This window comes from Nerophis lumbriciformis, linkage group LG17, assembly GCF_033978685.3.
Source record: "Nerophis lumbriciformis linkage group LG17, RoL_Nlum_v2.1, whole genome shotgun sequence".
Classification (NCBI taxonomy): Eukaryota; Metazoa; Chordata; class Actinopteri; order Syngnathiformes; family Syngnathidae; genus Nerophis; species Nerophis lumbriciformis.
In genome coordinates, this window is record NC_084564.2 from 25965147 (window position 1) to 25990887 (window position 25741).

The 25741-nt window shown below is 40.5% G+C and overlaps 1 protein-coding gene across 1 annotated transcript in view; it reads right to left on the reverse strand.

Annotated features, from left to right (window-relative positions):
* Positions 1 to 5538: 5538 nt before the first annotated feature.
* laynb (layilin b) overlaps positions 5539 to 25741 on the reverse strand; it is a 34084-nt gene continuing 13881 nt past the window's right edge. The window contains exons 2-7 of the mRNA XM_061972846.2: positions 24528 to 24834; positions 21779 to 21936; positions 18505 to 18549; positions 18318 to 18395; positions 14574 to 14691; positions 5539 to 9363 (exon numbers count right to left, since the gene is read on the reverse strand). Of these exons, the coding sequence (XP_061828830.2) occupies positions 9039 to 9363; positions 14574 to 14691; positions 18318 to 18395; positions 18505 to 18549; positions 21779 to 21936; positions 24528 to 24834 (1031 nt within the window). The 3' untranslated portion in view covers positions 5539 to 9038. The remainder of the gene's footprint in view (positions 9364 to 14573; positions 14692 to 18317; positions 18396 to 18504; positions 18550 to 21778; positions 21937 to 24527; positions 24835 to 25741) is intronic.

The following is a 25741-nucleotide window of genomic DNA, read 5'->3' on the forward strand; positions in this document are numbered from 1 at the left end:
GGATGGATGGATGTATATACGGTATATATATATAGGGAATAAGCGGTAGAAAATGGATGGAATTATTTTAACCCAATGTGGCCCCCGAGTCAAAACGTTTGGGGACCACTGCTCTAACCCATTCATAGTTGAGTATTGCTTATTAAAGGCATTTGTTGTCCACTATGATAGACAAATGTCACACCAATTATGTAGAGATATTGTAATACTGTATAACAATAAGCCCTTATTTTGGGCACATGATCATGGCCTGGGCTGTTGTAAATATTTGAATATTTTTATTTAATTTAAATCCATAATTTTTAGTTCAGATCAAATCAATTTTGCGGTCAATGTCCAAAAATAAGGTTGTTTGAGTCAAATTTTCATCAATTCATCATTTACACCCCTTTGCAAAAATGCAAAATGGTTCATTCCTTTATGACACAGACGTAATAAAGTCATCAAAGCTAACCTTTATGCATTCACACACAGCGCCAACATTTGGGAACCAGGATAAGCTCTGGAAAGAAAGGTAAAAATATGATTTATCTGTTTGTGGACAATGTTATGATTTAAGTTTACATTTTGCATTTCATGGCACATAATTGTGGTGAGTTCAAGTGAACTCGATTAAAGTTTGAAACAAAGGCGTCAATAGTGTTTAAACCTTTAGTAAGTGCGCTAATAATTATAATGATGCTTTATTAATTATAATGATCATACAGTAAACTAATGATCCTAAATGAATCAGAAATCTAATCTTAGAGACATTACAAGCTACATAAAAATCTTAATTAAGTTTTTACATATGTTTTGAAAAAATGCTAGTTCTAACCAAAATAGATTCAAGGTGGGATGGAGGTCCTTCGGGAGTCTGATAATAATTATAAATAAGTAATATTAAAGACCAAAATGGGGCCACGCAAAGCTGCAAAATACTTCAATTATGGACTTACTCGTTACTAAGTGTACACATGCCCTTGCCAAGACATGTTGCATGATGGCAGCCATGTTCCTCAAACAATTTTTCTCACATTATTAAAATGTTGTGGTGAATCGGCTGCACACCCTAAAGTTAGAGTGGGTGTTTGTAGAGCACGTTGAGCTGTGCGTGAAATTTCAAATCCATTCGACTAATGAGGTAAAATTTGGGGCTATTCTGGTACATAACTGAATGTTTATAATAATTGCTATTAGGGCTGTCTTCAAATAGTCGTAGAGTAGTCTGATTCGATGGTCAACCTCGCAGTTGAATCGTCTGATATCAAACCAGCCTCCCCTCCACATGGGAGGAAGGTGAGTTGAGTATCTGCTGAGAACCCTGATGCACAGCAGGTGTGTTGGGAGGATGATGGATCTTCTGTCACGGCCCGGGCGCATCCTAATGCGCATTCTGCACAGCTGCAATCAATCAGCAATCTGCACACCTGAAGCTGATGAGACGCCGGGCTTCTTAAGCCAGAGCAAACCTGCGTTCCTGGCCAGAACGTAGCGACCTGTTCCCGTACAATAAGCCGACATCGCTAACTTTATGCTCCCTCTCTCTCTCTCTCTGTGTTTTCTCCTCCTCCGTGTTAATTTGTCTCGTGTTACCGTGTCGTCCAGCAGCATTCCTCCGTTCCCTGATTACAAGCTGTGTCTCGTCTTCCCATATCCTCTCTGGTTCCCTGGCTGCCCCTTTTGGATCTCGACCTCCCGCCTGGACACTGACCTTTGACGCCTCGCTCTTGCCCCTGACCTCCTGCCTGTCCCTGGATCTCCGAGTTTGCCTTGCCTTCTTGGACTTACGCACCTGGCTCAACACTTCCGGTAACACTCAACATACACATTTTGGATTAGTTACATGCCTCATTTCATATTGTATACAATAAATAGAGCTAAACTACGTCCCTGCATTCTGTGCCGTCTTCTTTCTCCTCCACCTGTACCGTAACATCTTCATGTCTTCTTTGAATATTAGTAAATGACTCTCATGTGTAGATAAATTGTTCTTAAAAGGGTAAGAGATAGTTCAAATCTGCTTTCAAATTTGGCTGTTACAAGAGAGCAATTGCTGCTTCTGCCTGTTGCTTCCTGATGTGAGGTCACATAATCATCTGGTTGGTGTTTTGGCTTCCCACATCTCGTATCACACAAAAACTATTTGTGTCAATGGTCGAACTGAGAAACACATTTTTTTTTGCAAATAATCATTAACTTAGAACTTAATGGCAGCACATTGCAAAAAAGTTGGCACAGGGGCATTTTTACCTCTGTGTTACATGGCCTTTCCTTTTAACAACACTCAGTAAACGTTTGGGAACTGAGGAGACACATTTTTGAAGCTTTTCAGGTGGAATTCTTTCCCATTCTTGCTTGATGTACAGCTTAAGTTGTTCAACAGTCATGGGATCTCCTTTGTGGTATTTTAGGCTTCATAATGCGCCACACATTTTCAATGGGAGACAGGTCTGGACTACAGGCAGGCCAGTCTAGTACCCGCACTCTTTTACTATGAAGCCACACTGTTGTAACACGTGGCTTGGCATTGTCCTGCTGAAATAAGCAGGAGCGTCCATGAAAAATACCTTCTTTGAATGGCAACATATGTTGCTCCAAAGCTGTATGTACCTTTTAGCATTAATGGTGCCTTCACAGATGTGTAAGTTACCCATGCCTTGGGCACTAATACACCCCCATACCATCACAGATGCTGGCTTTTGAACTTTGCGCCTAGAACAGTATTATTTTCCTCTTTGGGCCAAAAGACACAATGTCCACAGTTTCCAAAAACAATTTGAAATGATGTAGCAACGAACTGTAGTTACTGACAGTGGTTTTCTGAAGTGTTCCTGAGCCCATGTGGTGATATCCTTTACACACTGATGTCGCTTTTTGATGCAGTACCGCCTGAGGGATCGAAGGTCACGGGCATTCAATGTTGGTTTTCGTGCAGTGATTTCTCCAGATTCTCTGAACCTTTTGATGATATTATGGACCACAGATGGCGAAATCCCTAAATTCCTTGCAATAGCTCGTTGATAAATGTTGTTCTTAAACTGTTGGACAATTTGCTGACGCATTTGTTCTCAAAGTGGTGACCCTCGCCCCATCCTTGTTTGTGAATGACTGAGCATTTAATTGAAGCTGCTTTTATACCCAATCATGGCACCCATCTGTTCCCAATTAGCCTGTTCACCTGTGGGATGTTCCAAATAAGTGTTTGATGAGCATTCCTCAACTTTCTCAGTCTTTTTTGCCACTTGTGCCAGCTTTTTTGCATCATGTTGCAGGCATAAAATTCCAAATATATTCCAAAATATACAAAACCCAAAACCAGTGAAGTTGGCGCGTTGTGTAAATGGTAAATAAAAACAGAATACAATGATTTGCAAATCCTTTTCAACCTATATTCAATTGAATAGACTGCAAAGACAAGATATTTAACATTCGAACACTTATTTGGAACATCACACAGGTGAACAGGCTAATTGGGAACAGGTGGGGGCCATGATTGGGTAAAAAAGCAGCTTCCATGAAATGCTCAGTCATTCACAAACAAGGATGGGGCGTGGGTCACCACTTTGTCAACAAATTTTCTAATAGTTTAAGAACAAGATTTCTCAACAAGCTATTGCAAGGAATTTAGGGATTTCACCATCTACGGTCCGTAATAAAATCAAAAGGTTCAGAGAATCTGGAGAAATCACGGCACGAAAACCAACATTGGATGCCTGTGACTTTCGATCCCTCAGGCGGTACTGCATCAAAAAGCGACATCAGTGTGTAAAGGATATAACTCTACTATGCAAAGCCAAAGCCATTTATCAACAACACCCAGAAACGCCGCCGGCTTCGCTGGGCCGGAGCTCATCTAAGATGGACTGATACAAAGTGGAAAAGTGTTCTGTGGTCTGACGCGTCTACATTTCAAATTGTTTTTGGAAACTGTGGACGTCGTGTCCTCTGGACCAAAGAGAAAAAAAACCATCCGGATTGTTATAGGCGCAAAGTTCAAAAGCCAGTATCTGTAATGGAATGGGGGTGTATTAGTGCCAAAGGCATGGGTAACTTGCACATGTGTGAAGGCACCATTAATGCTGAAAGGTACATACAGGTTTTGGAGCAACATATGTTGCTATCCAAGCAACGTTATCATGGACGTCCCTGCTTATTTCAGCAAGACAATGCCAAGCCACGTGTTACAACAGCGTGGCTTTGTAGTTAAAGAGTGCTGGTACTAGACTGGCCTGCCTGTAGTCCAGTCCTGTCTCCCATTGAAAATGTGTGGCGCATTATGAAGCCTAAAATACCACAACAGAGACCCCGGACTGTTGAACAACTTAAGCTGTACATCAAGCAAGAATGGGAAAGAATTCCACCTGAAAAGCTTCAAAAAAATAGTCTCCTCAGTTCCCAAACGTTTACTGAGTGTTGTTAAAAGGAAAGGCCATGTAAAAGTGTAAAAATGCCCCTGTGCCAACTTTTTTGCAATGTGTTGCTGCCATTAAATTCTAAGTTAATGATTATTTGCAAAAATAAAAAGTTTCTCAGTTGGAACATTAAATATCTTGTCTTTGCAGTTTAATCAATTGAATATAAGTTGAAAAGGATTTGCAAATCATTGTATTCTGTTTTTATTTACGAATTACACAACGTGCCAACTTCACTGGTTTTGGGTTTTGTACATAATATAGCCCAAGCTTAAGATGCATGTTTAAAGGTACAGCACACACTAGCATCTCCCAGGCAGTGGCGTGCATACAGGCCTAGTTGTGCTCCAAAAGGCCTCAACTGTGCTGTCACGCATAGACTTCCTGAATGTAAGAGTTCCAGATGTGCTTTTGGCATTTCCTGTCGAACTTTCTCCAAGAACATACTCAGCGTCTCCTTTTTGTAAGCTTGCTGCAGCTTTCCATGACACACGCACACCCAAACATGGCACAATTAGTAACGTAGAGCACACCAGAGACCGGCTACATGTCTTAGACTTCCTAAACGTCTGCTCAGTGTCACTTCAGTGCAGGGTTTATCAAGCGGAGGTCAGAAAGACCAAAGAGCTTTGCTGGGGGCGGTCTGTCATCACTGTTTCCACATGGACTACCCTGTTCCCGGACATCAGCGTCCAAACAGGAAACCTTTTTTTTTTTTTTTACAGCGAGCTGATGTCACTCTTCATGTTTAGTGGAAATTAGTCCTACCACAGAACCCTTTTATTGGATGATAACTCACCTATTTTGCAGGCTTAAAAAGGCGTGAGCTCCAGAACCCGCATTCTACATAGCAGCGCCCCTGGCGAGGGTGCTCGGAGGGCATATTCAGGTTCATTACTGACTCTTTGAATCTCCAAAACTGCAATTGCGTAACTTGACAGAAATGATGCATTAACAGAGGACAATACAAACCACTGGAAGCAAAATGAATAAAGTAAAAACATCTGTTCTCGCATGACTCATTCCAGACATTATCGGTCCCTGCAGGGTCAGGACCTTAACCATGCTCTACTAATAAAATGACTTTTTTTCTTCTTCTAATGCACAAAAAAAGTACCAAGGAGACTTTTGTAAAAATGCAATGCAATGATGTATTGACATAAAAAAAAACAAAGCACAAACAACACATGTTTGTGTGGCTATAATATACTTTAAAGACTTGCTGTTTTAGTAAGCATGGTAGCATGATGATAGTATGCACAACGTTATAATTGCTTCACGTTTGAAAGCATCATATGAAGAAAGGTATTTGGCCATTACATTTACAGGAAGTAAAAATGGCAGAAAAATGTGCGGCTTTAACTGTCAGAATAATTGTATCTAACTTATCACAAAACTTTGTGTTTCAATGAGTTCCCGGCGAGCAGACAAAAGCTGTCTTTGATCTTACCAATCAAAAGGCCTGTAAAACTCCACTGTGTAGGATGGGAAGCGACATGAAGGTGTCGGTTTCTTTGGTGTATTGTAATCCACAGGAAGATTTTGTCTTGACCCGAGATCTACAAAGCGGAGAGGAAGCAGGACCTGACCCCCCTCCAGGCACCTTTTCTTTGAACTGTTTTGTAACCAAAGGCGACGGCTGTTTACGACCCCCATTCCTTTAGAAACAGCTGTTGCCATGTAATCAGGGAAAGTCCAAATAAAAGAGAAGGCGTACAATCTTTCGTCAGAGCGTGGTGGAAGACTGTACAAAGAGTACAGCCCAGACGTTTCTCCTCAGTGAGCTAAATATAATTTTGTCTCTGTTTAATTCCTTGCTTCTTTGTCTGTTTAATAGATGTCATCAGTGTTTGAACCTGACATTAACAGTTTTGGGGAGACTTCCGCCAAGATGTTTTAAGGGGAACCTATGATGATTTTTGTATTTTCTGACTTATTCATGTTGTTCCTCGTGTTAAACCATGCCAACATATCAAATCATAAGGTTCATGCATTTTGGCGTGAGCTTGCACACAGTTTGGATGCTTCTGTTCGCGGGGTTTTTGCAGCCTGGCTATCACCGCAAGACATAAGCTGTCAGCAAGAGGTGGAGAAGCTCCAGCTTGCAGACGGACTCAAACAATGGCTTTTAGATATGACAGTGGAGCAAAATGTACATATATTTTACACCAAAGCATATACAATCTAGACCAGGGGTGTCCAATTGTGGCACAGGGGCCCTTTGTGGCCCGCAGCTGGAGTTTTGTTGGCCCGCAACATATGGTCGAGAAAATATATATTAAAAATGTAAGAAAACAAAGCAAAGGGCTGTAATCTAATGAGAAAAAAGCTGAACATTTGATACAAAGTTTGAAAAGTGAAGTGAATTATATTTATATAGCGCTTTTTCTCGAGTGACTCAAAGTGCTTTTACATAGTGAAACCCAATATCTAAGTTATATTTAAACCAGTGTGGGTGGGCACTGGGAGCAGGTGGGTAAAGTGTCTTGCCCAAGGACACAACGGCAATGACTAGGATGGCGGAAGCGGGGATGGAACCTGGAACCCTCAAGTTGCTGGCGCGGCCACTCTACCAACCGAGCAATACCGCCCCAACAAGTACCAAAAAGTCTTTAAGTATGCGTGTGATATTTAAAAAAAAAAATGCTACAGATATTATAAATAAAAATTGTGTTATGAGTGACAAATTGTAATATTAGTTACCACATTTTCGGACTATAGAACGCACGCACTAAATTTTAGAACATGAACATATATTTCCATATATTAGCCGCATCGGACTATAAGCAGCAGATGTATACGTTGTGAAGTTAGTTATTCACACAGTACGATTTTGTAAATGTTTATTTACATACCTTAATTTTTTCCAAACTGTGTCTGTAACACGGCAGTAAAACGGTTGATCAAGCAAAACAGAAGTCAACGTCATGGACCCTTTAGCTGCGATGATAACTCTCCAATCAGCTAAACAGACTTAATAAGTCCACTGTGACGTTTTGGTGGATTTACGAAAGCGGAACAATAGAACCAGAATGCCATTGTAAGTTAATAATACTAACACAGACACTAAAGTGTTAGCGTATTAGCTAATGCTAACGATGCTAGCTTAATTACATTACCATAGCACGTACAAATATGCATGAAAACACTTCTACGGACATCACACATGGGCCGATTTAGTAAGTATGAACTGTTTGTTATATTGTATAACGACTTGAAGACAGAACGACACTTGTACTTAATCCCACTGTACCAGCGAGTCAGCAAACTCGCCCAACTCAGTGGGCTAGTGGTTAAAGTGTCTGCCCTGAGATCGGTAGGTTGTGAGTCATACCAAGGACTATAAAAATGGGACCCATTACCTCCCTGCTTGGCACTCAGCATCAAGGGTAGGAATTGGGGGTTAAATCACCAACAATGATTCCCGGGCGCAGCCACCGCTGCTGCTCACTGCTCCCCTCACCTCCCAGGGGGTGAACAAGGGGATAGGTCAAATGCAGAGGACAAATTTCACCACACCTAGTGTGTGTGTGACAATCATTGGTACTTTAACTTTTTAACTTTAACAAAAGATGGCACAAACAACACACTTTTCAATGTCTGTTGAAAACAATTTGTTCAATTCAAAACATTATGGCCTTTAGCGAAGAAAAAATCATAAATTAGCCGCAGCGTTTTATAAGCCGCAGGGGACAAAACGTAGGAAAAAAGTAGCGTCTTTTAGTCCGCAATTTACAGTATTGTATATCTGTCACTGTGAAAGTATATATTTAAGTTCACTTCATCTTTTTTTGCTTCATTCACCTTTAAACATTTTTTATGAGCGCTGCACATATTAGTTATTTATTTGTTCATATTTTTAGTTAATCGTTAATATTTATTGTTGACATTGAACAAAGAGAGCACAACCGAGTCAAATTCCTAGTGTGTTAAACACCATTACATTACATCTTTTTGCTCTTTTTTCTTACATTTTTACTGTTGTTTTTTTCCCAACAATATGTCGCGGGGCAACAAAACCCGAGCTGCTGTCGGCAAATGGCCCCCTGGCCACAGTATGGACACCCTAAAGTAACTAATACTAGTAATAGTATTGCCACCTATAACTCAAAGTTGACATTAAGGTTTGTCTTTAAATATATGTAACGTGTTTTCGTCAATTTTTTAAATTTATTTACAAAATAAAAAATGATCAAAATGGCCCCTGCATACTTTGACTTGGTGTTTATGGAAAAAAGACTGGACACGCCTGATCTAAACCACGAGGAAGTGCTTCAAATGTAGATTGAAATCATTGTAGGTCCCCTTCAAGAGTTTCTTTGACATGTTTTAAAAAGGTTCCTTAATGATAACTGACACATTTCATAAAAGAATAAAAATAGCTCACCTGCGACTATTTGCGTGCGTCATTTCATTATTGTGATCGCTCCTCTTTGCAAGTAATTAATGCCACCTGCCATCTTGCGCAAAAGAGATAATCAGAAAGAATTCGAAATAAGACTGGAAATAATCCACACAGTTCAGTACGGTACTTTTGGCCTAAAGTGAGTGCGCTCTAAGTTGACCATAAATCCAAATCCACCACGTGTAGGAATCCTGCCCCACACACGTTGTCATGACAACAGGCCACATACCTGACCAGTCCTACCCATAGATCTCATTTTCCACCCAACCGTCCTGAGCGCGGCAGCGTCGACCCTGAGCCCTGCTGCTCTCGTAGATGTCGTTGTTCACAAAGCCGCTCTCCCTGTCCGCTATCAACACATTCTCATAGTCGTTCCACTGGGGATCCTTGGTGGGAGCGCAGTACTTGGTGATGAAGTCCGCCGGCAGAGTGCTGTCAGGAGAAAGGTGAGAAAGCAGGGTGATGTCGCTGAAGGCGTAAGGTCCTTGAAGTGGGCAAGACGGCGTGTCCGTGGGCGCCCACGGTTTGCCTCGGCCGGTGGGGCTTTTGGTCTCCGTCTTCCCGCTGGTGACATTGGCGGGGAGAAAAGGTATTGCATTAAGCTTGAAAACTGTACGATGTAAAAAAATGTACAGTCGTGGTCAAAAGTTTACAGACACTTAAAAGAACATAATGTCATGGCTGTCTTGAGTTTCCCATAATTTCTACAACTCTTATTTGTTTGTGATAGAGTGATTGGAGCACATACTTGTTGTCACAAAAAACATTCATGAAGTTTGGTTCTTCTATGAATTTATTATGGGTCTACTGAAAATGTGAGCAAATCTGCTGGGTCAAAAGTATACATACAGCAATGTTAATATTTGCTTACATGTCCCTTGGCAAGTTTCACTGCAATAAGGCGCTTTTGGTAGCCATCCACAAGCTTCTGGTTTAATTTTTGACCACTCCTCTTGACAAAATTGGTGCAGTTCAGCTAAATTTGTTGGTTTTCTGACATGGACTTGTTTCTTCAGCATTGTCCACACGTTTAAGCCAGGATGTTGGGAAGGCCATTCTAAAACCTTAATTCTAGACTGATTTAAACATTCTTTGACCACTTTTGACGTGTGTTTGGGGTCATTGTCCTGTTGGAACACCCAACTGCGCCCAAGACCCAACCTCCGGGCTGATGATTTTAGGTTGTCCTGAAGAATTTGGAGGTAGTCCTCCTTTTTCATTGTCCCATTTAAAGCACCAGTTCCATTGGCAGCAAAACAGGCCCAGAGCATAATACTACCACCACCATGCTTGACGGTAGTTTGGTGTTCCTGGGATTACGACAGTAGTGGGCCTCATCTGTGACAACGACGACATGGACTACAGGGAGAAGGTGAAACATCTGGTTGACTGGTGCAGAACCAACAACCTGGTCCTGAATGTCAACAAGACCAATGAGATCATCGTTGACTTCAGGAAGCACCAGTCCAGCCATGCTCCACTCTACATCAACGGCACAGCGGTGGAGATAGTAAGCAGCACCAAGTTCCTGGGGGTGCAGATAACTGACAATATAACCTGGTCCCTACACACCGGAGCTCTTGTAAAAAGAGCTCAGCAGCGCATGTACTTTTTGCGTCGGATGAAAAGAGCACAGCTCCCTCCCCCCATTCTACAGAGGCACTATAGAGGGCCTGCTGACCAACAGCATCTCTGTCTGGACTGGAGCCTGCAGTGCCTCAGCCTGGAAGTCTCTGCAGAGAGTGGTGAGGATGGCGGAAAAGATCATCAGGACTCCTCTTCCTCCTATCCAGGAGATCGCAAAAAGCCGCTGCCTGACCAGGGCTCAGAAAATCTGCAAAGACTCCTCCCACCCCCACCAAGGACTGTTTTCACTGCTGGACTCTAGAAAGAGGTTCCGCAGCCTCCGATGCAGAACCTCCAGGTTCTGTAACATCTTCTTCCCTCAGGCCGTAAGACTCTTGAACGCATCATAATTAAATTATCCCCTCAACTCCCCCCAAAATGGATTAACTCGCTGGAATAAAAAAGACAATATAACATACATCCATAAACGTGGATGCATGTGAAAAAGTGCAATATATTTATCTGTACAGTAATTTATGTATTTATTTATATACATTTATATATATTTATTTATTTTATACATATATCATATATATTATTTATATATATTTATTTATTTATATATGCACCTTATTGCTTTTTTATCCTGCACTACCATGAGCTTATGTAACGAAATTTCGTTCTTAGCTGTGCTGTAAAGTTCAAATTTGAATGACAATAAAAAGGAAGTCTAAGTCTAAGTCTAAGTCTATTAAAGGTCTCGCCTTTTCTCCTCCAAACATATTGCTGGGTATTGTGGCCAAACAGCTCAACTTTTTTTCATCTGACCACAGAACTTTCCTCCAGAAGGTCTTATCTTTGTCCATGTGATCAGCAGCAAACTTTAGACGAGCCTTAAGGTGTCGCTTCTGGAGCAAGGGCTTCCTTCTTGCATGGTAGCCTCTCAGTCCATGGCGATGCAAAACACACTTGACTGTGGACACTGACATCTGTGTTCCAATTCCTTGCAGACCTGCTTTTTGGTGGTTCTCGGTTGACTCTTGATCATCCTGACCAATTTTCTCTCAGCAGCAGGTGATAGCTTGCGTTTTCTTCCTCATCGTGGCAGTGACAAAACTGTGCCATGCATTTTATACTTACGAACAGTTGTCTGCACAGTGGCTCTTGGGACCTTAAGCTGCTTTGAAATGCCTCCAAGTGACTTTCCTGACTTGTGCGGGGTTCCTTTGACTTTCCCATTGTCGCGTTTGTAACCGAGTCTAATGACTGCATCACATTAGCCCTATTTAAATGGGCTCAGAGAAGTCAACAGGTGTCGTCAATCATAATCACTCGCATGAAGTTGAGAGGCCATGCCATGAAGCTAATTTGATTTGATTGTAAATTTTCTACATTGACAAAATTGATAATGTATGTTGCTGTATGTATACTTTTGACCCTTCAGATTTGGTCACAATTTCAGTAGACCCATAATAAATTCATAAAAGAACCAAACCTCATGAATGTTTTTTTATAAAAATAAAACAAATGTTACTACCACCATGGTGGTGGTAGTATTATGGAACTGGTGCTTTACAGAGCGTAAAGGACAACCTTACATCATCAGCCCGGAGGTTGGGTCTTGGGCGCAGTTGGGTGTTCCAACAGGACAATGACCCCAAACACACGTCAAAAGTGGTAAAGGAATGGCTAAATCAGGCTAGAATTAAGGTTTTAAAATGGCCTTCCCAAAGTCCTGACTTAAACCCCATTCAGAACATGTGGACAATGCTGAAGAAACAAGTCCATGTCAGAAAACCAACAAATTTAGCTGAACTGCTCCAATTTTGTCAAGAGGAGTGGTCAAAAATTCAAGCAGAAGCCTGACAGAAGCTTGTGGATGGCTACCAAAAGCGCCTTATTGCAGTGAAACTTGCCAAGGGACATGTAACCAAATATTATCATTGCTGTATGTATACTTTTGACCCAGCAGATTTTGTCACATTTTCAGTAGACCCATAATAAATTCATAAAAGAACCAAACTTCATGAATGTTTTTTGTGAAGGTTTTATGTGCTCCAATCACTCTATCACAGAAATTATTGGAAACTCAAGACAGCCATGACATTATGTTCTTTACAAGTGTATGTACACTTTTGACCACGACTGTATGTCATGTGTTGCTTTCATTATAAGACTTAAATACGTCTCTTCATTTTTTGCGGCTCCGGACAGATTTGTTTTTGTACTTTTGGTCCAATATGGCTCTTTCATACGTTTTGGGTTGCCGACCCCTGGTTTAGGGTAACTTTTTATAAATCCATCATTTCCGTGGCCATTGAAAGTGTTTAACTTGCTCCATAGGTTGAGTTTAAAACACTCAACTGAGGGCAGAAGACTACTATACAATACTTGCAAATGATAGTGTAAGAAATGGATATACCATATAACAACTGGACAGCACAGTTATCATTATCAGCTCACTGTTAAATAGGGAAATTATATTTTATGAATCAAAAAATTGACATGTTTAATTAACCTATGAACACAAACAGAAGTACCGACAATTAGTACCGGTGAGCCTTTCGATTCCCGGGTACGGATAATTGGTATTGTATCGATGAAAGGAACCTATACCTAGAGCGAGCAATATAATGGGCCACTGCAGTAAAACAAAAATGATGGACTATAATGCTGCAGCGTCCAGAACAAATGCACGGGAAAAGCTAACATTACCTTGTGTGTTGTTATTTCTATGCAAGGGTCTCCTATATTTACTTCTCCAAGACACATTTTACCTAAAAGGTGAGAATGCATTCAGAAAACTGACCACTGCATTAAAGTAGAGACATATGCGCTGTTTTCAACTCAGCCTCGGCTACATGGTAAGTAACTTTAGCATGTGGGTTTGTTGTTGTCATTTTTGAACACTCCTCTTGACAAAATTGGTGCAGTTTAGCTAAATTTGTTGGTTTTCTGACATGGACTTGTTTCTTCAGCATTGTCCACACGTTTAAGCCAGGATGTTGGGAAGGCCATTCTAAAACCTTAATTCTAGACTGATTTAAACATTCCTTGACCACTAACAAACGACAGAGGGCCACTGTTTTTTTTTTACTTTTCGGCATCAAGACACATTTTATCCAAAATAAATTGTTACGTTTTTAGGTTGCGATCAAATATTTGGGTTACGAGCCTCTGCACTGCCAGTTGGCGTAGCAATACTAGCGAATGTCAGAGATCCGACCAACACATCCGGTGACTCACTGGGACATAATTTAGGTGTAGACAGGGTGGACTTGTCCCCTGCACTAATGTAGCTCTAATGGAGACAAGTCTAGCAGTCACAACAAGCGGGAAACAACTGCCCCTGCTAAAGTCTGTTTTCCTTGAGACCGCCCTCAAGCTCATTGATTGGCTCTGTGGCATTACCATTTCTTGCTCTCGTGACACCGCGCCACACCGCCGCCACCAATCAAACTCGTAAGCCGAGTACCACTGTACTTTAAAGTTAAAGTTAAAGTACCAATGATTGTCACACACACACTAGGTGTGGTGAAATTATTACCTGCAAGGGACGGCGTGGCGCAGTGGAAGAATGGCCGTGCGCGACCCGAGGGTCCCTGGTTCAATCCCCACCTAGTACCAACCTCGTCATGTCCGTTGTGTCCTGAGCAAGACACTTCACCCTTGCTCCTGATGGGTGCTGGTTAGCGCCTTGCATGGCAGCTCCCTCCATCAGTGTGTGAATGTGTGTGTGAATGGGTAAATGTGGAAGTAGTGTCAAAGCGCTTTGAGTACCTTGAAGGTAGAAAAGCGCTATACAAGTACAACCCATTTATCATTTATTTATCATTTGACCCATCACCCTTGATCACCCACTGGGAGGTGAGGGGAGCAGTGAGCAGCAGTGGTGGCCGTGCCCGGGAATCATTTTTGTTGATTTAACCCCCAATTTTAACCCTTGATGCTGAGTGCCAAGCAGGGAGGTAACTGATCCCATTTTTATAGTCTTTGGTATGACTCGGCCGGGGTTTAAACTCACAACCTACCGATCTCAGGGCAGACACTCTAACCACCATTAATTGATTAACGTGGACCCCGACTTAAACAAGTTGAAAAACTTATTCGGGTGTTACCATTTAGTGGTCAATTGTACGGAATATGTACTGTACTGTGCAATCTACTAATAAAAGTTTCAATCAATCAATCAAAATGTAGTTTCTTACCGCTTAGCTTGTTGTCTGTAACAGAAGAAGCCAGCAACTGCAAGCAACAGCAGCAACAAGGCAGGAATGGTTGCATACAGGATGTAGGGAACGTACACGGTGTTGGTTGCGAAAGACACTAAAAAGCAGAGTTATCATCAGATTATTCCAAAAGCAGACATTTCATAAATAGGGTAGGGAATCGTTTGAATTTGGACAATTCTGGTTCCAATTCTGGTTAATCGTTTCTATTTATCAGTCGTTTGACCTTCAATATAAATGTTATAAGTAGAGATGGCCGATATTATCGGCCGATAAATGCGTTAAAATGTAATATCGGAAATTATCGGTATCGTTTTTTTAATTATCGGTATCGGTTTTTTTGTTTTTTTTTATTAAATCAACATAAAAAACACAAGATACACTTACAATTAGTGCACCAACCCAAAAAACCTCCCTCCCCCATTTACACTCATTCACACAAAAGGGTTGTTTCTTTATTTTATTAATATTCTGGTTCCTACATTATATATCAATATATATCAATACAGTCTGCAAGGGATACAGTCCGTAAGCACACATGATTGTGCGTGCTGCTGGTCCACTAATAGTACTAATCTTTAACAGTTAATTTTACTCATTTTCATTAATTACTAGTTTCTATGTAACTGTTTTTATATTGTTTTACTTTCTTTTTTATTCAAGAAAATTATTTTATTTTATTAATTAAAAAAAAAAAAGTACCTTATCTTCACCATACCTGGTTGTCCAAATTAGGCATAATAATGTGTTAATTCCACGACTGTATATATCGGTTGATATCGGTTGATATGGGTATTGGTAATTAAAGAGTTGGACAATATCGGAATATCGGATATCGGCAAAAAGCCATTATCGGACATCCCTAGCTATAAGTGTCTTTCCAGAGGAGTACACTTTCAGGAAAAGTTTAACTTTTTGGAAACCCCATAAAAAACATTTACACATATTCGGTTGTGTAAATGTGTTAGAGATATGGATGTTTCGATCAAAGGTCAATCATGCTGCTGATTCGGGGTAGGGTTATCTAGGATCATCTATGAGTGAAATCGTCCAGTACCGATCACATTTGTGTTAACTGTATTTTTCTTAAACGAGTCCACTATTTTCTTTTATTGCATACACTTGTTTGAAGAAACAAAGGCAAAAGTACACAATAACTAAACAAAAGCAAAAACTACTATCTACTACTCATTTAAATGATTTGAGTTTAGGCCTCAGAGTCCTCGTGTGTCCAGGGAATTATTCCCCGAGTTTGTAAACAATAAAGGTGTTATATAATAATTTTTTTCTACATTTAAAAAACTCTTCCGTTCTGTATAACATGTAATGGTGGTTCTTTGGTCAAGATTATGCATAGATTATGTTTACAGACCATCTTCCAGCCGCTTTTTGACTGTCTCTTCAGGATGCGCTGTTTTGTGGGCGGTCTTATCTACGCGCCTCCTCTTTGGTTGCGTCTTCTCCTTGTCAGCCATGTTGTAGTTTTTAACACTTCTATATGAAGTCTACTGACAGATATACACTATATTGCCAAAAGTATTTGGCAATATAGGATTCAGTGGTGTAAAGCACGTCACCACTGGACTCTAGAGCAGAGGAGACACCTTCTCTGGAGTGAAGAATCACGCTTTTTCATCTGGCAATTTGATGGACGAGTCTGGGTTTGGAGGTTGCCAGGAGAACGGTACATTTCGGACTGCATTGTGCCGAGTGTGAAATTTGGTGGAGGAGGAATTATGGTGTGGAGTTGTTTTTCAGGAGTTGGTGTTTGGCCCCTTAGTTCCAGTGAAAGGAACTTTGAATGCTCCAGGATACCAAAACATTTTGGACAATTCCATGCTCCCAACTTTGTGGGAACAGTTTGGAGCGGGCCCCTTCCTCTTCCAACATGACTGTGCACCAGTGCACAAAGCAAGGTCCATAAAGACATGGATGACAGAGTCTGGTGTGGATAAACTTGACTGGCCTGCACAGAGTCCTGACCTGAACCCGATAGAACACCTTTGGGATTAATTGGAACGGAGACTGAGAGCCAGGCCTTCTCGACCAATCAGTGTGTGACCTCACCAATGCGCTTTTGGAAGAATGGTCAAAAATTCCTATAAACACACTCCGCAACCTTGTGGACAGCCTTCCCAGAAGAGTTGAAGCTGTAATAGCTGCAAAAGGTGGACCCACATCATATTGAACCCTATGGGTTAGGAATGGGATGGCACTTCAAGTTCATATGTGAGTCAAGACATGAAATGGAGACAGAGGAGGATGCATGTGCATGTACAAGCCAGTCTGCCCCGCAACAAAAAGGACCTTTTTGACGATAACGTCGGACAACATTGGCGCGGGCTCGCACAAAGCTCTTCCATATATGGAGATATCGGCAGACGTCGCCAATGAGAAAAAAAGGTTACTAATTAGGGAAACTCCAAATGGCTTGTTTGGAGGAAGTACGAAGGAAGGCAAGATTGTTTTATAAATATCTCCGCCATGCCTCTATGGTTTGGTTTCAAATTTTCTGGACTTATGCAGATATCAAATACACGAAACAGGTACCAGTAAGTGAGAACATTTGGTTTTGCATAATAGGTCCCCTTTAAGAAAAACAAGATTTTGGGAAAATAAAAATATTGATCAAATCACTCTAGTATCAATCACATACTGATACGACCATTGGTACCAACATTGCCGATTAATGGATCGATCGGTTTTCCACCTACTGCCATGACCTGTGCTGCAGGTCATAGGTCATGTCTTATCGTGCTTTTTTGTTATTCTCCTAGGTTTTGTGTTTAGTTCTGTTCCTTGAGCCCCTTGCTTTCCTCTGTTTACTTTTTTGTTGCTAAGGGCTCTGAGTATCCACACCAGACTTATGTTTATTGACTAGTGTCCTCACCTGTTGCCGCCACTAATCACGCCTCGTTATGGACCCGTCTCGTCTTTTACCTGCGCAGGTCCATTGTTCGGTCTACTCGGCAGGCACGTTCTCGTTTGCCTACTGCTTGCTACATGGTGCTTATGTCCAGCTTTGGTAAGGACCGTTTAAATTTGTTGATTTGCTAAATTCGCCCAGCTTTTCCTGTGTTTTTCGTGCACTTCCAAGCGGCACAGCGTCTTTGTTTTTGCCTTGTTGCATGGAATTAAATACTTAAATTACCTGCAGTCTGCTTCTGCCACCTCATGCCTTTCATTCTGCATCTCGAGAACGCGACCATCGCTACGACGCGATGCGGAACATAACACTTACGTGCAAGCAAAGGTTGCTAAACAGTAATAGATCAACCCAACAGCTGTTGTTATATTATCCTCTCTCTAGACTCTTATTAATCTACTTGATAATTTCTTGTTAATAACTGCTTACTTTTGGCTGAAACGTGGCTCTATCGACATTTCTTTAAGTTTGCTAAGCAATTATTTCTTGGTGTAGTGTTTCAAGCAAGTTGAGCGGCTACCTTATTGTCAGAATAATTGTATCTAAGTTATCACAAAACTTTGTGTTTCCAATGAGGATTATTGACTTGGTGGAGTGGCTCCACACTATGTATGGAGTTAGCTACTGGCCGCTATTCCTACCGGTCGGCGGACTGAGCATTAAAAACTGTAAATCAACGTTTAAAATGTGTACTGTCCTGAAAGAATCAAACTGTTTGATATGTTTTAATGCCCGATGCCCGGCCGTATCATAGAGTCATGCGTCAAGAAAAACTATAAAAAAAGTGTTCGTCATACCTGATGACTCGGGCAGTCCTACTTTATTGGACTCATCACCTGCCGTTGTGAAGAATATGTTTGGCCTCACAGTTGGAACTGAAAAAGAGTGTAAATGAAAATAAATGTCTCAACATAATCACTTCAGGTTAGCGTGTATTCTTAAAGTCTCAAATTAAAAAACAAACTCATTATGTGTATATGGTACCTTCTCGTGCTATGTTCCCTTGCTCGGTGAATACTGGTGCCTTTTCTAAAACAAACAAAAAAAGACTACTGAACAGCCAGTACTAGACAATATGCACAGTAAAAAAATGTTTTTTGGGGCAACAAAATACTAATTTTCACAATATCAGTAAAATAACTGTTAGATTACAATATTTATAAATTTATTGGGTTATTTGATAATAAATAGTCTTAAAACCCACTTTTATTTTCAGCCTTGTAACTCGGCATTGGTCCTGTGTCTTTTATTGTTTTGTTATATAGATTTCTTTTGACTTATTGTACTGTTTTTACTGTGATTTTATTATTTTACCTTAAATGCTTTTGATTAAATTATTGTTTCATAATGTGCAGCACTTGGGAAACAGTTTGTTTGCTGATAATGCTATATAAGTTAAGTGGATTTAGATGTATTCAACAGGCACAGTGTACATTAATCAACATTACTGTAAATGTACCAGAATTAGCCAATCGAGTATTTTTCATATGTTGTCCCCGGACAGATCTTAAAATTGTCTACCAAAAAAAACAGTAAAAATATTAAAGTAAGCAGTAAAATACACATCACTATGAAACTCCTGATAAAAACACTACATCCATATGAAATAATTTACAGTAGTACCTCAACTTACGAGCTTAATTGGTTCTGTGACGGAGCTCTTAACTGAAAACACTTGCATCTCAAATCAAAGCCGCCCATAGAAATTATTGAAATAACTTTAATTGGTGCTTGCCCCCCCTCAAAACAGTACCATTTAAAAAGGTAACATGCTTTTTCAAAATAAAACAACTTTTAGATAAGAAATAGAATAGAATGTAGAACTAACAACTACAGTAGTTTTATGAAGTAATGACGATATCTTCCATCTGCTTCTCCATCAAACACACAATCAGCAACGAACGTCCTTTTAGTTTGATATATCTAAAATGTTAAATTATATAAAAATTGCTTTTATATGTCTTCATAAACCCTCTATTGTTTGCTAACAACCAATGAGGTGCTTTTTTCCAGCAGGTCTAGCCGCCCCTCTCCAAATCGCTGGTGTGTCAGTGACAGTAAGAAAAGCTCAGAGATGTCGCCTGGGGAGATGTTGACTGGCACCTGCATGTATACATCTCTAAACCCTGAACTTAAGACAACCTGACCTACTTCTTTTAAAAATGTATGTGTATGCACATTAGAAGATGGAGGGGTCAAACATCTGTAGGGACGTGGAGCTTGTCTGTTCTCCCAATGGGTTTTCTGCAGGTACTCAAGCTTTCTCCCATGTTTCAAAAATACGTTTTGATAGTGTGATTGGCTAGCGACCTGAAGTCAGCTGGGCTAGGCTCCAGCCCACCTGGGACACTAATGAGGATTAGCAGTAAAGAAAAGGATGAATGGATCTTTTTTTTTTACTGTGGAGGGGGTTCTATTATTTTATGGCTCTTCCTCACTACTGTACAATACAACAACAATCACCTGATTTAGTATATCATAATTGTGTTAATTAGGGCAGCATAGCAAGCACCACAAGGGCCCTATTGAAATTGCTGTGTTTTTTCTTCTTCCCGATAGGGTCCTCAAAAAGGCGTCCAAACATGCACAAAAAGTCCCCATATTTGGCAGACGTGGAAAAATTTTATAATTTGGGAGTCCCGAAAATAACATTTCAAAATTGTCTCTATAGCACCACCTTTAAAATGAGAAAAAATGAGCTCCTTCTACCAGCTTCACAAATCGACACGAAAATCCCAGAAGTCTCAAGAACTCATACCTGAAAACGAACAGGCCATCTTGGTTTTTGTCTTCCATTTTTCGACGAAAGAAAGGGATCGTGCTTGAACGAACTACTTCTCGGGACTTTGGCTAAATGAGACGTGGTTAAAATTACAGATAGTACACATATAGCAGACCTGGGCAAATTAAGGCCTGTTAAGCTTTTCAATCTGGCCCGCCAGACATGCCCAAAAAATGTTTTTAGTCCAACCTGACTGCACATTATGATGTGCAGTCAGGTTGGAATCTGCACTTTTGAATGATATACAGTACTAGTTACTATGGTCATCTTATTAGTTACTATGTTAATCTAAGTCACAGCAGCTCAGACGAGGCACAAAGCAGTGTGGGTGGGGAGCGTTTCCACAGAGTGTTTCCAGAGCGGCCAGCCTGAAAGGTGGGTGTCAGGGACAGACGTGGTAGGAGATTTTTACAACAAAGTTTTTACAACATATCAGATGGTAGGTGTTTTTGTTCATATTTGGCTGTTTGTTGCATTTTTGTTGCGTTTCGCTTGATTGTAAAATATGTCGATCGAGAGGGGGTGTGACATTCATATGTTGTCAATATTCAGTGTTTTATCGTTCATAGTTAATAATGTAATCATGTACATTCTGGGTGTCTCATTCAGTAAAAACATTTTTAATTCCATTCCGTTTTTAAGGCGCTCTGTCATAATGTTTTTAGCATTGAATCAGACATTATTGTGAGGTTCTGTATTAGTGTTCCTAAAAATATATATAGATATACCGGCCCCCAGACACATTTTTTTCTCTAAATTTGGCCCCCTGAGTCAAAATAATTACCCAAGCCTGACATATAAGCAATGATAAAATGCGGACAAATGTTGTCCAGGCTATAAGATGAGGGGGTGGTATGGCGGTATAGCTCGGTTGGTAGAGCGGCCGTGCCAGCAACTTGAGGGTTGCAGGTTCAATCCCCGCTTCCGCCATCCTAGTCACTGCCGTTGTGTCCTTCGGGCAAGACACTTTACCCATCTGCTCCCAGTGCCACCCACACTAGTTTAAATGTAACTTAGATATTGGGTTTCACAATGTAAAGCGCTTTGAGTCACTTGAGAAAAAGCGTTATATAAATGTAATTCACTTCACTTCACATCGCTCCAAATATTCGCCACAAAACACAAAAGATTAATACCTCGGCTCTACAAATTCAGATGTTGATCTTAAATTTGGTAAAAAAGATGATGACACTCTGAAGTGCCCGATTGGTCAGTAATGGCGCCAATATTTCCCCCTCGTGGTGGAAAAATATAACAGTCATAACTTCCTTACACATGCTCCGATTTTCCTGACATTTTTGGTGGTGAGTCAGGGCATCGGGAAGGACGTGACCGCAAGCATCACGCCTGCTGTCCGACTCGCGTAAACCCTGCACTGCAACAATGCGAGGGCCGTTCAACGTTGCTCGCAGCTTTAATTGCATTTTATAATTGACAATAGCACTATTAGTAAGTACGCATGATCCCCTCGCTCACCTCGAGAATACTTGCAGACATAGTTGTTCTTGGCGCTGCAGTTGTCGTCATTCCACTGGAACAGGAAGTGACCTTCCTCATCGGGTGGTGCAGACGGCTGGTAGTAAAGCACCACGCACATTTCCCCGCCACAGGAAGGCTCGTCCCAGTGCCAGTTTCTGAAAGGCATAGAGTTCATATGTCATCACTATAGTCACCGAACATTGGCTATATATCCCTTTATGGCAGGCCTGGACAATTATTTTGACTCAAGGGGCCACATTTTGAGAAAAAAATGTGTCTGGCGGTCGGTATATCTATTTTTAGGAACACTAATACAAAACCTCACAATAATGTCTGATTGAATGCTAAAAACGTTATGACGGCCTTAAAAAACGGAATGGAATTTAAAAAATTTTTACTGAATGAGACACTGAATATACATGAAAATAAAGAATGTGGGATTTACAATATTAACTGTGAACGATAAAACACTGAATATTGACAACATATGAACGTCACACCCCCTCTCCATCGACATATTTTACAATCAAGTGAAATGCAACAAAAATGTGACAAACTGCGCAGGGTAAAAAAATGCCACCTACAATCTGATATATCTGATATATCACTGAGCTTTAGAACTTTGTTGTAAAAATCTCCTTCCGCGTCTGTCCCTGACACCAACATTTCATAGCTCGCTCTGGAAACACTCTGTGGAAACGCTCCACACCCACACTGCTTGGTGCCTCGTCTGAGCTGCTGTGACTTAGATCACCATAGTAACTAATTAGATTACCATAGTAACTAGTATACCATGCAAAAGCGCAGATTCCAACCATTAAAATACTTTGTATCGTTCAAGACTTACGGTCATTTGAAAACATCACTGCACATCATAATGGCAGCTACAGTTTCCATCTTAAAAATCTAAAAAAAACTATTGGGGAATGTCCAGCGGGCCAGATTGGGGCCTTAATTTGCCCAGGTCTGCTTGTAATCTGCTTGGTAATCTGTCTTGAAGCTTCAGTGCAGGGGTGTCCAAAGTTTAATGACCCACATTCTAAAAATACTATTACAAAAAAACTAGGGGTGTCAAAAGTTAACTTATGTGATCACATAAAAATATTACATTAATCATGTAGACAGTGCATCCGAAAAGTATTCACAGCGCTTCACTTGTTTCACATTTTGGTATGCTACAGCCTTATTCCAAAATGTTATTTATTATTATATATTTTTTCAATTTCATTGCCTAAAGGCAATCGTGTCCCGCTTGTCTACAGACAATTCCTTCGACTTCATGCTTGGCTTGTGCTCTGCCATGCACTGTCAAGTGTGGAACCTTATATATTGACAGATGTGTGGACCTTTCCGAATCATGATCCGGATGCACCTGAAGTCACTTTTGAGCTTCATGGCAAAGGCTGTGAATATTTATGTACATGTGATTTCTTAGTGTTTTATTTTTAAAACATTTGCAAAAAATTCTAAAAAAAACGTTTTCACATTGCCATTATGAGGTATTGCGTGTAGAATTTTGAGGACAAATATTAATTTATTCCATTTGAGAATAAGTCTGTAACATAACAAAATGTGGAAAGAGTGAAGCGCTGTGAATATATTCGGGATGCACTGTAAACTGAGATTAGTCACCCAATTTGAGCGCACATGCACTTTTACATTAACCGTAGATGGTTACCTGAAAGATGGCGTGGGTTGTTACACGGTCAGCGATCAAGCCAATGCATACACCAGTGCAAAGATGAGTGTAAATACACCCTGATGGTACGTTAGATAAAACTGTTGCCACTTTTAGAGCGAATAAATTACGTATTGTTAGTGAAACATTTTTTTAAAATTTATGTAAGACATTCTGACAATAAAATTGCATTTGTGTCAAATTATTGGGGCATTTTTAAAGTGAATCTAAATTTTGCAAGCAAATAATTTACTGTAATAATAATGATTAATCACAATTCTAGTGTGATTAGTCTGATAAAAAAATTCCCAGCATTAAAAACACGTAAAAAATGGAATAAGAGAACAGGAAAAAAGTTGAAATGTTGCTCAAAACTAGGGATGCACAATGTATTTTTTTTTTCAAGCCGATACAGACACAGATAACTTCCTGCTTCCCCAAGAACGATACATATAATCGATTTATGTCTATTGTTTTTTTTAATGTAGTTAGTGCACACCTTTCTTTCCGGCTGGCTTCAGGGCAGCTTCTTTAGAAGCAGTTGAAAGTTTTCAAAATACCGTCGTCGGGATGCTGGCGTTTAAGGTGGCTGAAAAGGTTTGATGTGTTGATGCCCAATGTTTTTTTCTTCTTCCATGTTTGCAAAACATTTGGCGCACATCGCATTAAAAATGTATTCCTCTGAAACAGTGAAGAAGCCCCAAACAGTCAACGCCATGTTTGTTTTCCAATGATCTCAGGGGACATTTCCGACACGAGTAGGAGAATAGGAGCGCTTCATTTGTTCACCCGAACCCACCTACAACACATTGAAGGTAAAACTTTTTTATTTTAATCACTTATCAGAGCTATTTTTTTTATGTTATCGGATTTATGGGTGTGACGTTATGATTCCTTACGATATTTACCACGCACCCGTACTAATAACACAAAACTTACATGCAGGTCGTTTTTTTCTTTTAGAAAATCTATATTTTTTATTGGCTTTGAAAACATGATATCAAAATGGCCCCAGCATCCTTTGATTTTTCATTGTGTGGCCCTCAGTGGAAAACGTTTGAAAACAACCTGAACTTGGCCTTGCTCCCGTCCAGCCAGAAGTACTGGGAGGGGCATCCCGGGTTGCCACCGCCACCCCTCAAGCGCTGGGGGCTGCGACGAAGGCCAATCCAGAAGTCTCCATCTGCGGCGTACAGCTGCTGTATGAACCTCTCGATCAGCCGCTGCTCGCTCTCTGTTTCGATGCTGAGCAGCTCGCCGCCGTCCGCCCTGCACGCCTGCCTGGCCTCTTGAAAGGTCAGCCTACGCCGGCGGTCCGGGATGTAGGACACCTTATAGCACGGGCGCTCGGTACCTCGCCGGCAGATCCGTTGGCCTGTGGTGGACACATGTCATGAGGCAATCAGGGAGGGAACAAGAGACTGATTGTTGTCTTAAGACTTCCTGTGGCACTCACATGGTAGCAACATTAGAAACCAGTAGGCATTTGCATTCCAATGAACCACGCCATCAAGCATATACAACCCACACAAGAACATTGCATTGTTTTTTTCTTTATTTGGGTAACAAATTGCTGTGTAGTAAGTCTGCAATGTGTGTTTTTTGCCAATTCATGACAAAACAGGCAATTGTGCCCTCTGGAGGTTGTGAGTAGAATTAAATAACTGCAATTGGATGCTGAAAAGTCTCATATCAGTGTTTTTTTTAGGAATAAGTCACACAATAGTGCACCAAAATCTAACTTTGATGCTGGAATTTAGAAAGTTTGAAGTGCTTTTAGTAAACTACTGGGATTATTGACTGTGTGTATATTTTTGCTGCAGCTGTTACATATACTGTAATATTGTACATGGTAATTGAGATTTGTTATATATTGTATATATTATATAAAATATAATAATATATCAGTATATATTATATACTGTATATATATTTGTAAATATTACATATATGTTGTATTTTATATTGCTACTATGGTTAATTTTTAGTCTACTTTATACCTGCATTATCCTTTCCATCCTTACCCTTTCCATCCTTTGTAACCGAGCTACTGTGTGGAACAATTTCCCTTCTGGATCAATAAAGTTGGTCTAAGTCTAAGTCTGTAGCTTTAATGCTAATTATCTGTGTTTGCCTCCAAGAAGTGCTATTGTGCACTTTACCCACTTTTTACATGTACAATGTAACTGTGCACTTGTCCAACATACTAGCTGTCACATATCACACACACCAAAGTGTGATAAGAGCAACACTACCATAGCGCTATGTCAGGGGTCGGCAAC